The sequence below is a fragment of the Vigna angularis genome, chromosome 8 (genome assembly GCF_016808095.1).
Source record: "Vigna angularis cultivar LongXiaoDou No.4 chromosome 8, ASM1680809v1, whole genome shotgun sequence".
NCBI classification, from domain to species: Eukaryota; Viridiplantae; Streptophyta; class Magnoliopsida; order Fabales; family Fabaceae; genus Vigna; species Vigna angularis.
Genome location: NC_068977.1, coordinates 10,588,876 through 10,605,222, shown reverse-complemented (window position 1 = coordinate 10,605,222; position 16,347 = coordinate 10,588,876). Strand labels below are relative to the sequence as shown.

Below are 16,347 nucleotides of genomic sequence, written 5' to 3'. Positions count from 1 at the left end.
TGCAAAGGGCTACTGTCAAGAGGAAGGTATCGACTATGATGAAACTTACGCTCCAGTAGCCAGGTTAGAAGCAATTAGATTATTACTTGCTTATGCCTCTTTGATGAAGTTTAAATTGTACCAAATGGATGTGAAAAGCGCATTTTTGAATGGTTTTATTAAAGAAGAGGTATATGTTAGTCAACCTCCTGGTTTTGAGGATTTTAAATATCCTAATCATGTTTATAAGTTAAAAAAGGCCTTGTATGGTCTTAAACAGGCACCTAGATCTTGGTATGACAGACTTAGCACCTTCTTGATTGAAAATGATTTCTCTAGAGGAAAGGTTGATTCCACCCTATTTATTAAGAAAGTAGGAAAACATATCTTGATTGTTCAAGTATACGTAGATGACATTATTTTTGGGTCTACAAATAATTCATTATGTGAGGGATTTGCACAAATCATGCAAGGTGAATTTGAGATGTCTATGATGGGTGAGCTTACCTTCTTCTTAGGGCTGCAAATAAAGCAAATAGATGGGGGGACTTTTGTCTCTCAAACTAAATATTGTAGAGAAGTACTTAAGAAGTTTGGTATGGATACTTGTAGAGAAGCCAACACACCTATGGCAACGTCTTGCTATTTAGATAAGGATGAATCTGGTGAAGGGGTAAATGAAACCATGTTTAGAGGAATGATAGGATCCCTACTGTATCTAACTGCTAGTAGACCAGACATTATGCAAAGTGTATGTGTGTGTGCTAGGTACCAAGCTAATCCTAAAGAATCTCATCTAATTGCTGTCAAAAGAATTTTGAAATACCTTAAAGGAACCACTTCTTTTGGACTCTGGTATCCATCTGATGCTTCACTTAGTTTAATAGGTTATTCTGATGCAGACTATGGTGGCTGTAAAATTGATAGGAAAAGTACTAGTGGCACTTGTCATTTTCTGGGTTGTTCTTTAGTGTCTTGGCATTCAAAGAAACAAGCTTGTGTAGCATTATCTACTACTGAAGCTGAATACATTGCTGCTGGAAATTGTTGTGCCCAAATCTTATGGATGAAACAGCAACTGGAGGATTTTGATATCTTCCTTGATCACATTCCTTTGAAATGTGATAATACTAGTGCTATCAACCTAACTAAGAACCCCATAATGCACTCAAGAACTAAGCACATTGAAATTAGACATCATTTCTTGAGAGATCACATTCAAAAGGGAGATTGCCAAATTGAATACATTGACACGATACATCAATTAGCTGATATCTTTACTAAAGCCCTGCCTAAAGATAGATTCTATGAGCTTATAAGAGAGTTAGGGGTATTAGACATGTCTTAGACTCCACATTTATGGTTCTTTGCAAATTTTCAAAATATCAGCGTTAATAATCGCTTATCATCAGGTCATAATCGATTATTCCAAACCTGGGATACATCCTCTACACTACCATAATCGATTATGAATCTTCAAACTCATCCCTGGAAAATCATGAGCAAATAATCGATTATCTTCATACATAATCGATTATCGCACAATTTCTGGAACGAGACCAATGAGCAGATAATCGATTATCACTTACGATAATCGATTATCACGCTACCAGTTTCAAAAATAAAGCCGTTAGAGACTCCATAACGGCTCAAAACGGTCATAAACGGCTAGTTCTTCCCTTTTCTTATAAATAGGCCTCGATAATCGATTGTTAGCCATCTCTTTGCACCTAGAAACTACTGAAATCAAAATCTTGAGCTTCAAATCCCTCCAATTTTGCTCACTCTCTCAAACTATCACTCCCTCAACCTTTCTCCATGGCAGATTCAAGGAGACATCGCCGCAGAGCTGTTGGAGCATCCTCTTCCTCTCAACCACGTCCGGCAACGATTGATGGATGGATTTCAGATCAAGAAAGACATGCGGACTATGTTTCTTCCTGGCAAGAGAGACGCATCATGGCAGTAAAGTATATTCGCCTTGATTTTTTCGGTTTCTATGGATTTCAATTTCCAGCGCTGTTTAATGATCAAGGACTCTCAAATCTGGTGGAGCAAAACGGTTGCATTTATCCCGATCTCATCAGAGTGTTCTACTTCAACTTGCGATATCGAGATGGGATTATTTCCACCAAAGTCAAGGGTGTCCCTATAATTTTAGATGATGATGTGTGGACCAACGTTGCCCACCTACCCATCTGGGATGATGCTGTCAAAGTTCATCTCGGACTCCAAGATTTCGATCGCTTATTGACCTTCCAATCCTTCCTACGTCACCCTGAACAACAGACTAATCGAAGGCAATTGCTTGTTGGAGGTTTCAAGGTTGAAGAAAGGATGATTCACTACTTACTTGTCTGGATCCTCTGTCCTAGAGCAACCAATCATGCTCAATGCTCTGAACAGGATCTACTTCTTCTATATGGGATCCTGAATCACATCCACATCGATTGGCCTGCTCTCATTGCTGACACTATGGTAAAAGCTAAGAAATCCCATTCTTATCACCTTCCTTATGCTCTTCTTATTTCTAGAATCTTGGAGTACAAAGGGGTCAATATTGAAGGAGAACTTGTCCAAGCCACTCAAGTTGTTGGCTCGGAAATCGGCGACACTACCTTTCGTCAGATGGGATTCATTACTAGAGGCAGGGTCCTTATTCACAAAGATGATGATCATCCTGATGTAGTTGAAGATGATGACATGGACACTCATATGGCTGACCCCGTAAGTGCCGCTGCTCCGTCTGATGCTGGACCATCCAACATACCCTCCTCTTCCTCAATTTCTATGGAAGAACATTTTGCAAGGTTATCTAAACAATTGGAGGATATGAGTCTTGCACAAAAGACTCACTTTGAGGCGATTTATGATTGGCAACGATCTGTTGATGAGCACATGGTTGATCAATTTCTTGATCTTGATGTTCGCCTATCTAACATCGAGAATCATCTCAACATTCAACCTCCCGAGAGATCTCCTAGTCCTGAGTTTTAGATATAGGTTCTCTGTAAGACTGTTTTGTTGTTTACTTGCCATTTCATCTATGTTATAATTCAGTCTGTTATGTGTCCTCTTCCAATGTAATCTTTATTTTCATAAATAAAATGATCTCTTGATTATATGCATCCTTTGATTAATTAAGGGGGAGATCATATTTAGGGGGAGCCTTTAACATCTGATCTTTTTGCTTCTGATCAAAAAGGGGGAGAAGTATAAATTATTACAGGTATTGCTAACCTTGTTGTTGTTTGTTAGCTTGTATGTTTTGCAGATAAGCCAAATTTGCTTTTAAAATTGAATTTTTGATCATCATCAAAAAGGGGGAGATTGTTACCAATAAGGAGTATTGGTAAATCTTGAAGAAATTTGTTTTGATGATGTTACAAGAAGTTTTAGTTGCAGAAGATATTAGAATTAGTTAAAAGCAATTTGTAGAAATTAAATGTAGTAGGAAATTCTTGTAAACCTTGTAAACTTACATTTTTAACTACAATAATCGATTATGATGAAGCAATAATCGATTATCACAAGTCATACTTGAATAATCGATTATCACTTCATATAATCGATTATCACATCTTTGAAAACCTATAACGGACTTTGAATAATCGATTATCACTTACAATAATCGATTATTCATGGCAGTTGGGAGCTGACCTTTGGCATTCAGTGTACTTGGCTATATATTTTGTTTTGGAGAAATTAGAATGAAAAAAACGTTGTTTTTGAACTGAGAAAGCTTAGAACACTGTGTGTCAGAGGAACGTTCTCAGAAAGCTTTTTGTTCATTGTTCCCTTGCTTGGTCTTGTGAAAGGAGAGGCTCGCGTATCGTGTGTCGATAGTCGGAGCAGACTCTCTTCAAGTTAGCAAGGTGCTCTGCCTGGTCTTGTGAAAGGAGAAGCTTGTGAATCGTTGGTCGATTGCTGAAGTGGTTCTCTTCAAGTTGGTAGAGTAGTTCCATTCATTTTTATTGTTCATTATCTTGTAATCTGTTAAACAATTTTTAGTGAAAAAGGTTAATCACTATTTATAGTGATTAACGACTGGACGTAGAATCTTTTGATTCGAACCAGGATAAAAATTCTGTGTTGTTCTTCTTATTCCCTATACTTATTTTATTGTACGTACATCAACCGTTTGGAAATTTGTCTCTAAGAAAATTAAATTTCTAAAACGAACCATTAAACTTGATTTGTGACCGTAACACGCTTTCTAAGTATTTTATTCCGCTGCGCGACTCTATAACGATACCGATTGTTCCGACACACTTCACAACATCGAATTCACTTGTACAATGACTTATGCTTTCTTATGCGATCTTAAAGCCCACTTCATTTCTTCATGGCATTTGTAGAGGCATTCACAAGCCTTGCCTTGGTGTCTAGTTGACTTTCTTCATACTTTAATCATCTTGAATGAATCAAAGTTTGCCTTTGCGCTTGAACCCCCAGCACTTTTGGTGGAATGACCAATAACCCATTCATGATAATCACCTTTTGTGTATGATGCATCACGAGTTTTGCGGAAATGAGGCTTTACAGGCTTCATGTAACAAGTAACGATCAAGCTTTTTATGCAGGAGACTTGGAAGAAACATTGCATAAGTCAGAAGGTTAGGAGTGAAACTCATAAGCCTTTTCTCTTGATCAAACATTTTTCTACCTGACAGCTTGGTGGGAAGTTGAGTTTGGGTCGAGTCCAGTTTTGTCTCAGAGCGGTTTCAAAGGGTAGGCCAACGGTATTTGAGTAGTGGGATGTGATTGGGCTCTTTCTTCTCTCTTTATCCCAGGCTTAGACCAGACTTGTTCACATTTGTTATCATAGTAGAACCTTGTGCGATCTTTTCAGTCTTCACACCAATTTCAATTCTTTCTTGGATTATCACCAAGTTTGAGAAGTTTAGGGAAACACTGCTCATCATGGTCTCCTAGAAGGGTGATTGCAGAGTATTTAAGAATGTGTCAACCATCGCGTTATCACTCATAAGAGACTTTCTTTGAGCAACAATCTCTTTCCACCTTTGGGCGTATCCTTTGTATAATTCATACTCCTTCTTCACCATGCTTCGTGGTTGTAATCAATGAGATGCCCCGTCCATGTGGTATTTGTACTACCTCAAGAGAGCATCCACCAAATCTTCCCAAGATCGGATGCACGAAGATTCAAGATGAGTGCCCCAGTTTGGTGTCATGCCATCTAATCTACCTTAGAAGAAACGAATTGACCACTTTTCATCATAGGAACTCACAACCATTTTCTTTCTGTACATCATGAGATGGCTCTTGGACAAGTGGTGCCTCTGGGTAATTTAAAATTTGGGAGGTATCAGCATATCATCTGAGACTAAGCATAACCCTGCAAAATTTGCAAACTTAGAGCTTCCTCCCCCTTCCATGACTCTTATCCTTTTCCAGCATTCCCAATTTACGTCCGTCAGCCTCAAAATCCATTGGCGTAACAACATGAGGAGAAGGTTTCAACTTTGGTTGCTTTATCATTGTCTTGCTCACTGCATTGGGTTGAATCATTTCTGTAGGGACCATGAAAGTGGTTGCCCTAAGCTTGTTTCCTTTCTTCAACTGCGTTATTTTATGCCTTTTGAGTGTGAAATTGTCTCGAGTCCACTTCCAAGGATGTAGTGTAATTCTAGGGAAGACCATAAGGAGGGAAAGTTTGTGCTCCTGGAACTCTTTGTTGCGCTCATGTGCGCGAATCTACACGGCTTTGCAAGGCATTCAGAAGCTCTAGAATTCAACTCATTTGCTCATTCAATTGGTTGATATCAATTTTCATCCCTTCTTGGACTTTCCCTTGGTTCTCCAAGATTTGTTAACTGGTTCGAGTCCTTTAGGGCACCTCGGATGTTTAATTGTATTTTAGTTTTTTTTCCCTTTTTTTTTTGTGAAACAAATTTAAGAAAATAAAAAAAGAAAAGAAAAAGAAAAGACAACGTAGTTCAAATTCTGTAGTCAGAAATTATAAAGTTGTGAAAATTTTGCCTTGGTATAATTTGGAAATTAACACGAAACAGAGTCAATAAGGTGGTTCATCATTCAGAAATCCCCAAAATGCTAGACATAGGAATTCTTGGTCAACCATCGCAGGCTTTAGTCATCACATTCTTCATTTGTCTAATCAGTTTCTCGCAGTAACTGAGGAATGTTTCAATCCCCTTAGGCGGGTTGATGATTGACATTACAGACCCAGCAGCAGCTAAGAACTTAGGGACGTCTTTAATGGCTTCATTGGCAAGGGAAGCTAGCTGTGAGAGACTTCTCTTCCGATTCTTTTAACTTGTCCTTATTCAACGACATATTCTTTCTTCATCTGACTCACCAATCTTTTATGTTCCCTCTTAGCTAACGCCAACATTCCTTCTAGTTTTGTCAATGCTGCTTCTATCCGCTGCTCCTCATTTTGAAATTTCTTTTTGCAATTTGGGTAAGGGAAACCAATTACAGCTTGATTGTCTTAAACCTTTCCGTGATTCATTGGCTAAGGGGAACTTCCACTAACAGTCCATGATCTTGGGCTTTTCTTCGAAGCGAACAACATTGCCCCCAATTGTCTTTAACTTGTTGGAACATTTCAGCGAAGATTCATTCCTCATATGATCTGCAATGTGGCGAGAGATGCAGGTGTTAGCGATCCTCTCAGGATACTCAAATTATTTTTTGCGCTAACACAGGATTGCAATTAATACAACACCTAATACCCATGAGGGGTACATTAGGATACCTCCTGCAATGATATGTAATCCGATCTATGCTGCCAAGGGACACACCATTTATCTTGTTCTTCGTTTAAACTTGCACAAAGTTGCGCCCATTCATTTGCTCTTTTCACATGTGGTTCACAAGGAACAGCCTAAGACATGTGCAAAAGTTCCTAAAAATCACTTCTTTTTCCAATGGTGACCCATGTTCACCTGACTGAGTACCTGTGATGGACTTTTTGTACAAAATCCAACTTTCTCTCGGGTAATCGTTTACAATGTCCTTGTAATCGATTATATACTGCAATAACTCGTCCATGGGGTATAGGGAATTTAAGGTGTCTCCAGTCTCACGGGAAATGAACCACAAATAAAACACTGGTAGACAACATAACATCTTTCCCCCCTTAAGTTCGTAACAACGATTAAGGGTCCCATAAACTTCAGCCAGGATGGTACTGACTAGATTCTCACAGCGCTCTTTGTCTCCCACAAATGCATTCATAGCGGCATAATTGACGAGGTTCTTAACATTTTAGGAGAGAGCATGACACCATAGAGGAGAAAGGCTAATACATCTGTAAACATTTCCCAATTTTCCTCTTAAGCCAAACGATGTAGGTATTCCTATAAGTATCTTTGAGGAAGGCCCCTCACCTTGCCCTTGATTGTGAACTCGCTTTCCAACTTCATTAGGTGTACTTTCCTGATCCTCGCTAACTGCAAGACAAGGATATACTGCTCAAGGTAGTTGTATGGAGTCTTTTCCATATTTAAGACTTGCTCGAATTCTTCCACTGGTGGTACTAGTTGGAAATCTTGGAAAGTGAAGCACTTTAGTGGTGGATCATAGTACTGGGCTAAAGTAGTAATTGCTGATGTTTGGACCTCCACCTCTAACAGACTCAACAAATTCTTATACCCCACCAATATTATCCTCCTTTACTCGACGTGCATCTTTTCGTCAAAATGTATGAACTCGAATACCTCTTGACTCAAAATTCCATGTTAATTCCCATCTTTAGCTTAAGGGCCTTAATCAAAACTTTATAATTTTTGACTAGAATTCACAAAATGTGACAAGACTATGAAGAAAAACAATGAGCGAAGAAAAAGGAAAAGGCAAAAGAAAGAAAGAAAAAAGATAAAGAGATATGATGATATGTACGCGGTGCATGATTTTTATTAAGCGAACATGAGGGTTATAAGAAAACACATTTCTCCCTTTTGTGCCTTATCATAGGTTGAATGACAAAAGTTCTAAGGCCGAATATATGCACTCACAAGGATAGCTTCCTAATGCTTAAATCAGGCCACCAGAGCTATGGCTCTTTTCACTGTTTCTCCACAACAGTCAGAGTAATCAACTAGATGTGGAGACCCAAATGAAGAGAACAGACTCTGGCTGGGGTTCTCACGATAGCCAAATAGGAAGTACATCCCAGAGTGACACCGCTACATAACCCCTCTACTTCTATGTTGCGCTCAGACCCGGGTATAGGGCCTCACTCATGATATGCATACTGTGTGTGTGTGAAGGGCATACTGTGTGTGTGTGTGAAGGGAGAATGCAATGTACACCCCAAACCCTCACCTGCAAAACAACCAGAAAATTCCCAGGCAGATATAACATGTTTTCTATCCTAGGGTTCAATGTAATCAAAACAAACACATATACAATTATGACAAATATCAAACAAAGATAAAGAAAAAGAAAGGGAAGAAAAACACAAAGAAAAACCACATTAAATTCGCACATCTAATTAAATGGCCTGACTCTCTGGCATATCCCCAGTGGAGTCGCCATCTGTCGCAACCGGAATCGCGACGGGACGACGATCCAAAAAGAAACGGGTTTGGAAAAGAGATTTGGAGTCGCCACCATAGTTTATTCTGGAAAACTACGGAAAAACCATAAGATAATAAGACACGGTCCACGAAAACCAGATTTTGGGTTCGGGAGTCGGTTACGTGTAGGGAAGGTATTAGCACCCTACAACGCCTGCCCGAAGGCAGTACCTTTAACTAAATGCACGAATATGATGTGGTTTTCAAAATGTTTAACTAGTCCCTAAAATAAAATTCTAAATCAAACAAAATATATTTTTTAGTTTTTCGGGCCCGACAAGGATTGACCTTGCTCCTACGTATTCTCATTCAAAATGAGAAATCAGGGTTACGTAGTTCTTTTTGAAACTGTTTGAGAAATTTGTTTGGAAATTGTTTGAAAATTTGTTTTGAAATGATTTTGGATTTTTGGGAAGTGAACCTGACAAGGACTAGCCTTGCTCCTACGTATCTCCACTCTTGATGGAGAATCAAGGATCACGTAGTTCTGGCAAGGCAACATTGTTTGGTGTTCGAAATTGTTGATGTTTTTGGTTTTTGAAGATTTTACATGTTTTGGTATTTTTATTTAAGAAAGATAAAAGGTTCTTAGCACAAGAACGATGCGAGCGATCACACGTGTGCTTAACCTTTAAAACGTATTTTTGTAATTTTTATATTTAAGAGAGAGAAAAAAGGTTTTTAGCACAAGGACGATGCGAGCGATCACACGTGTGCTTAACCTTTAAAACGTATTTTTTTTGTAGTTTTATTTAAGAAAGAGGAAAAGGTTTCGGCACAAGGACGATGCGAGCGATCACACGTGTGCTTAACCTTTAAAACGTATTTTGGTAATTTTATATAAGAAAGAGAAAAAAGTTTCAGCACAAGGACGATGCGAGCGATCACACGTGTGCTTAACCTTCAAAACGTATTTTTTGTAATTTTATTTAAGAAAGAGAAAAAGGTTTCAGCACAAGGACGATGCGAGCGATCACACGTGTGCTTAACCTTTAAAACGTATTTTGGTAATTTTATATAAGAAAGAGAAAAAAGGTTTCAGCACAAGGACGATGCGAACGATCACACGTGTGCTTAACCTTTAAAACATATTTTTTGTGATTTTTATTTTTAAAACAAATAGATACCTAGAATAAAAAAATAAAATAAAATAAAATAAAAACAATAAAACAAATAATAACAATAGAAATGATAAAAACAAAACACATGGGGGTGCCCAAAATGCGAAACGGGGGTGCAGAACAAAAGTGGGTGTGAAGAAAAGAGGTTAGAACTCTCTTTTTTTTTTTTTGCGTGGGCTTTAGCAGTATCCGCATACCCAGTTCAGAATCTCCTAGGGTTTTCAACATCTCCTCCCATTTCTCATTTCCCCAATTCAGATACATATCCTTCTTCTTCCAACCGAGAGTCTTCATTTCTGCACATACCGCTGCCTCCGCCGGACCAGTCACCGCGTGCCACCGTCAGTCCGTGGCCAGTTCACCCGTGCCACTGTGCATCGCCGTCGAGCCGTCGTGCCGCTACACCAGCCACCGCGACCCAGCCACCGCGACCCAGCCACCATCGAAACCCAGCCACCCTCGATCTGCTCTGCGTCGCGTTTGCCAAACTGGCCGCCGTTCACCCCCGCGACCTTGGCGTCGGCGGCGAACTCTGAATGTCATCGGATCAGTTCCTGATCGTGACGCCGTCAGCCCTGGGAGCCACCGCCACGTACCCCACTGGTTGCCGCGCCAGACTTCTCCGAATCAACCACCGCGAACCAGACTAGCCACTGTGATGATAATGGCCGCCGCGTCACTGCCTAAATGACCGCCACTGATGGGCTCTCTTATTCTCCTTTATCTATTTTCCGTTTTTGGGTTTGGGCTGCTGGGAATGGTAGGTTGAAGATGGGTGTTGTGCCTTGGCTACAATATGGTGATTACAGAGAGGTGAAAAAAATGATGATAGATGGGGTTCGAAGAGGAGGATGAGGATGAAGATGATAGTGCCGGGTCTCAGAGATGAGATGGATGTTTGAAAGGCCGTGAGGAATATGGAGGATGGGTGTTTGAGGTGAGGAACTTGGAGTGAAAAAGGAATAGTGGCTGGGATGGTTACGGGTGAGAGGAGTCAAGGGGTTTGAGGTTAGGCCGTGGTATAAGGCGTTGGAGATGAAAATGAAGAGGAAAGGGATGAAGATGATGGACCGTGGTCATGAGGTTATGATGGATGATGATTCAGCGAATGTGGGGAGGGTGACGGTGGTGTCTGGTAATAATCAAACCATACAAACATCCACAGAGCAAAGCATATATGCAACGACAATCACACGCAAACGTAGCAACAACACAACAGACGACAATCACACGCGAACGTAGCAACAACACAACAGGGGCATGTTCAAGGTCAATTAACCAAACTCAGTGAAACATGGGGGAAGGCATTACTTACCTCTTGAAGCTTGGTTCACTCTTTGCCTGCCTCGCGCGTCCGACTTTTCCTTCCTCTCTTTGATTAATTTCCTTTTTCAACGAGTTGTTCCCTCCCTCTTTGCTGCCGTGTCCCTTCTGAATCTTTGGCTTCCTCTCTCTGGTGCGAATGGAGATATGGACGTTGGCTGTGAGGTTAAGATGTTGGGTATGGTGATGGGCGATAGTCGGACAATAGGTGGAAAGGGTGCATAACTATGGTGGCCGGTGTATATGGATGAAGGTGATCTGGGTGCGGATAGGTGGTGGACTCTTTTGTGTTGGTAGTGGCCTTCGAGAGCAAATCTCAGAAAAAAATGAAAAACCGGAGTCCCCCTCCCGTTTTGCTAAGTCTTCCCTTTCTCTTCCCTGCTGCCCTCCTCCTCAGCATGTTAGTGTGGTCCAAGCTTCCCCTCCCAATGAAGAAAGGCCCAAGATAATGGGTTTCCCATGTTCCCAAGAATGTTCCCTCTCTTGGATGGTGTAGAAGACCACTTTGCAGGGTTCCAATGGCAGCAGCTTCAGGTGAACACCCGTGGCAGACAACTCCAAGAATGAATGTGCCAGAGAGATGATTCCCAGAAATCCAATGCTCAGCCCAAAAAATCCGTAGTGTAAGTGGACGTTCGTCAACCCGGGAGTACGATTGGACGCTCGTCCGAACACGAAACGAACGAACGCTCTAACACTCTCCAACCCACAACAAAAACGAACGTTCACAAGGTAAAACCGCTGATCCAGGCCGAACGCTTAAGAGTTACCAAAATTCCAAAACCGAACGTCCAAAACCGAACGTCCAAAACCGAACGTCCAAAACCGAACGTCCAAAACCGAACGTTCAAACCGAACGTCCAAAACCGAGCGCTCGTGGAGAATTCCATACAGACCGAACGTTTGCAAGGCAAGGCTGAGAAAACCGAACGCTCACAACGTGTTAATTCAGAACCAAATTAAGGACGGACGCCCAAAATCACCTATCCCACAATAACGAACGCTCGAACAAACACAGAACCCACCACTATCCGGACGCTCGGCAAATAGTGAAAACGAGCGCCCGTTCTCATTGGAGAAAACGAACGACCGTTCAAAACTATTTGGACGAGCGGTACAACAGTGATAGGACGAGCGCTCCAAACCGAGGACGAACGTTTACTATTTGGACGAGCGGTACAACAGTGATAGTACGAGCGCTCCAAACCGAGGACGAACGTTTACTATTTGGACGAGCGTCGCGATACTCCAAATGCCGAACGCTCGCTCAAACGAGAACGAACGCTCAAATTATATGAACGAACGTTTTACTATTTGGACGAGCGTCGCGAACCAAGAACGAACGTCCAGAAGAAGATGGAACGAACGCTTTACTATTTGGACGAGCGTCGCAACAGTGATAAGACGAGCGCTCCAAACCGAGGACGAACGTCCTCAATAAACAGTATGACCGAACGCTCTTTCCTCTTTCCCCCCTTTTTTATTATTTTTTTATTATATTTTTTGCAAATAAATTTTATTAATCAACCCGGACGAAATTGAGTGTTGACACCTCCTACCTTTTAAAAAAGTTCAGTAAGGTCCCATATTTTGTTAAAAAATGTTCAACATGGTTCATTTGGCTTACAATGTTAAAAACATAACGGTGCAATTGGCACCGTGGCCAAAACTAAACTGCCTATGCACTTTGATGAATACGTGACAATGTGAAGTGAATTGACTTGGTGGAAATGTTTAAAGTTTAATTTATTGGGTAAAATAAAAGGGTTAGGGTTGGTTAGGTTTGTGATGTACTCTTTCGGTTCGTTTGTCGAAGGAAGGTTTGTGTTGTACTCTTCCGGTTCGTTCGTTGAAGGAATGTGTTTTTGTTACTGTTATTTTCAGTCACTATATTGTAACTGTAAAACTATTTATATTGAAAAGGTTAATCACTATTCATAGTGATTAATGATTGGACGTAGAATCTTTTGATTCGAACCAAGATAAAAATTATTTCTGTGACTTTTCTACTCTTTACACTTATTATATTTTCTGCTCATCAATTGTTCGATAAAAAGCCTTTGAGAAAATTAAAGGAACCATTTTTTAAGTGACCAAACAAGCTCTTTGCTTTTAAACAATCTGTATCGTACTCTATTTTAATATTTCCGCTGTGCAAAATTGGTATCGGATTTCCAACACTTCATACACATCACTTTCTCTTAAGAACATCCCACCATCATCTACTCTACTTTGATTACATACTTCCTTACTCATTTGTTTACTGAAAATGATACTCTCTTTATAATAACTGTAACCCAAAAACGATAACTCTTACAGAACTCTCTTCAAAACTACTATGATCTTGTCAAAACCTTGAGAACTCTTCCCTTTTGCGAAAACCTTGCAATTTTTGTTTCTTCGACAATATTCCTATTCCCTAAAAGACGTATATTCCAAAAGTCACTCCTAGCTGTCTAGAATTACACTAAATGATTCCAATTAGTCATCTACTTTTCTTTGGAGATCTATATAAAAAAATTATCATATTTACAATCTTGTCATCGTGCCACTTTCAACAAATGAAAAATATCGATATAAAAAGCCTTTTTATAAAAATTGTATCAGAGCGGGTCGATCTTGGTATTAGAGCAGGTCGATCCCGCTATGGTTTTTGTCTCGTCATATATGTCTGGCGCCACAGTCCGTCGCTGCCTAACACCGTCCTCCGCTGCCCGTCGCCAGCCACCGCCGTCCGCCGCCAGCCACCGTCCGCCGTCATCGGTCATAGTTCACCGTCCGCTGTCCCAGGCCACCATCGTCCATCGCTATCATAGTTCTGTTCGTCTAAACCCTTAGGGTTTTCTTGTTCCTCGTTGGTACTATTCGTCTTCTTCAGAAATGGCGTCTGGTAGTACTCTTTCCTTCTCCGGAAGTCCATCAATTAGCTCCGAGAAGCTAAATGGAAAAAATTATCTATCATGATCTGCTGCTGTTGAAATGTGGTTCCTTGGCCAAGGGCATTATGACCACCTTGAGCGAGATGGAAGCCATGTGCCTACTGAAAAAGCTGATCAGTGGAAATAAGCAGATTTCCATTTGTGTGCCCTGTTATGGCAATCAGTGGAACCCAAACTTCTTGTATCTTTGAGGGCTTTCAAAACTTGTCACTCCTTTTGGAAGAAAGCCCAAAGCATTTATGCGAACGATATTAAACATCTCTATAACACTACGAACAAGCTTGCATCTCTTATTTAAAAAAATAAAAGAACGTGCGGTCCTTACAATATACTCCTCTTATTTAAATATATGTCATAAGTTCTATTATTTTTAAGTATAAAATCATTATTGTAAACTTTTAAATATAAAGATAAAAAATAATTCATTTTCAATAATGTTTTGCTATTTATTTTATATTTTATATGTGATGCATCTACTTCAAATTTTTAATAAATAAAATGATTTATTGCCTTGATGAACTTTTTACAATCATTATTCATTTAATAAAATTATGTGACATTTTATTTCATAATTGATTAAATTGATGATTTTTAGAAATCCTAAACTTATCTCATCTGTACTTGATATTTAATGGGTTATGTCTAAACCCAATGAAATTGGATTCCCAATTTTATCAATAAAACTTATTCTCCTATTCTCCCTTAATATATATATATATATATATATATATATATATATATATATATATATATATATATATATATATATATATATATATTTTGAAGATTGAACACTTATAATAAATGAGAAGTAAATTTTTAATATTAAAAATACATAATGATAATAATAAATTGTGAATGAAAAGACAAAACATAATTATTTTTGAATTAAAAAAATTACAATAATAAAGTGATTTTAATTTAAAAAATATATGTAAGCATTGAAATTATTCTTGTGTGAAGATCACAAAGTGCTTCTTTACAATCCGAACAATAAAAAAAAACCTTTGTATGTGGAGAGAAATTGATACCTTTGAAATCAAATATAATTTGTAAAGTTTTTAAATGGTATTGTATTTCGTCTGCTTTTAACAAAAACCCCTTTTGAAATTAGGGTTTTGGGTATAGACAGAATGAAGTGTTCGCACAGAGGCAATGGCGACGGCATCGGCGACGGCGTGGGAGGTGGAAAAAATAAAGCAAGTGAGCAAGTAGAACGCCACCACTCTCATGGTCACACACTCCCAGTTCCTAAAACTCAAGAATCTCACCAACGGCAGGTAACATTATTACTCACTCTTTAATCTCTTCAATTCACATACAACTCTAAATTCAATTTTTCATCCCTAATTAACTAACCCTACATGAACCCTAGCTCCGTCGCAAACGACCGCGAAGTCCTTGACAAAGCCGCGACATACGGCAAGATGTTCGATGACCTCGGCCTGGCGGAGTGGGGCGTTAATACGTGTCGGGAGCTCGGAATGCGGATGCCACGACACGTGCAACAGCGTTGCATACCGCCTGTGCTAGAGGGCCGACACGTGCTTGGCATCGACGAGACTAGGAGCGGAAAAACGGCGGCCTTCGTTCTTCCGATCCTGTATCGACTCGCTGAGCATCCCTTCGGTGTTTTCGCAATCGTAGTGACGGCCACACGCGAACTGGCGTTCCAGCTAGCAGAGCAGTTCCGCGCTCTAGGCTCTGTCGTGCACCTCCGCATCACGGTTGTGGTAGGTGGCATGGATATGCTCAAGCAGGCGAAGGATTTGGTTGCGAGGCCACACCTCGTTATTGCCACACCTGAGAGAATCCACGTCTTGCTCCGTGATAACCCTGATATTTCTCCTGTTTTCTCCAGAACCAAGGTAGTGAGCTTGTAATTCGATTTGGAGCTACGTTTGGATAAGCAGTTCGGTGTTGTTCTGGTTTTCAATTTATAGGTCCAAAAGTAGATTTAAAACCAAAACTTCAAACAAAATTAATCTCTTTTGGCCACATTTAAACTTAGTTTTAATATATGCATTTTTTTCTTTAGGGTTGCGCATTGAGCGTTCGAATATATGAACCGTTTAATGAAAGATTTGTTTCTACTATTACTTTTAATCTAACGCACAACTTTGTGCTGGAACTCATTAAATGGATTTAGGGTTCATAAACCCTAATTATTCCTCCCGTTTTCTCCTGAAACAAGGTAATGAATGCCCTGATTTAAAGCAGATTTAGATAAGCATTTTAATTATACTCTTTTACCTATGGTATTGTTCATAATTATATGAATTAATATTTGACTTATGCTTCTGCAATTTCTTGTCTTGGATGAAGTAGATCGAGTTCTGGATGCTTGTTTTCAGGAGGAATTGAAATTTATCTTTCAGTGCTTACCTGAAAATCGACAAAATCTGGTCTTTTCTACGA

At 39.8% G+C, this 16,347-nt stretch overlaps 1 protein-coding gene across 1 annotated transcript; it reads left to right on the top strand.

Annotated features, from left to right (window-relative positions):
• The first annotated feature begins 14,950 nt into the window (after positions 1 to 14,950).
• Positions 14,951 to 15,973, top strand: LOC108345186 (DEAD-box ATP-dependent RNA helicase 36). Its single transcript, XM_017583767.2, has 2 exons — positions 14,951 to 15,209; positions 15,305 to 15,973. Exons 1-2 carry the CDS (start codon positions 15,160 to 15,162, stop codon positions 15,810 to 15,812), a joined length of 558 nt encoding a protein of 185 aa, XP_017439256.1. The 5' UTR covers positions 14,951 to 15,159; the 3' UTR covers positions 15,813 to 15,973.
• Positions 15,974 to 16,347: the final 374 nt, after the last annotated feature.

What these genes read in the sequence shown, in the direction of transcription:
- LOC108345186 (XM_017583767.2), top strand. Translation starts at nt 15,160, where the DNA reads ATGGTCACACACTCCCAGTTCCTAAAACTCAAGAATCTCACCAACGGC. An exon ending in AAGAATCTCACCAACGGCAG is followed by an intron (nt 15,210 to 15,304) that starts GTAACATTATTA and finishes CATGAACCCTAG; the next exon opens with CTCCGTCGCAAACGACCGCG.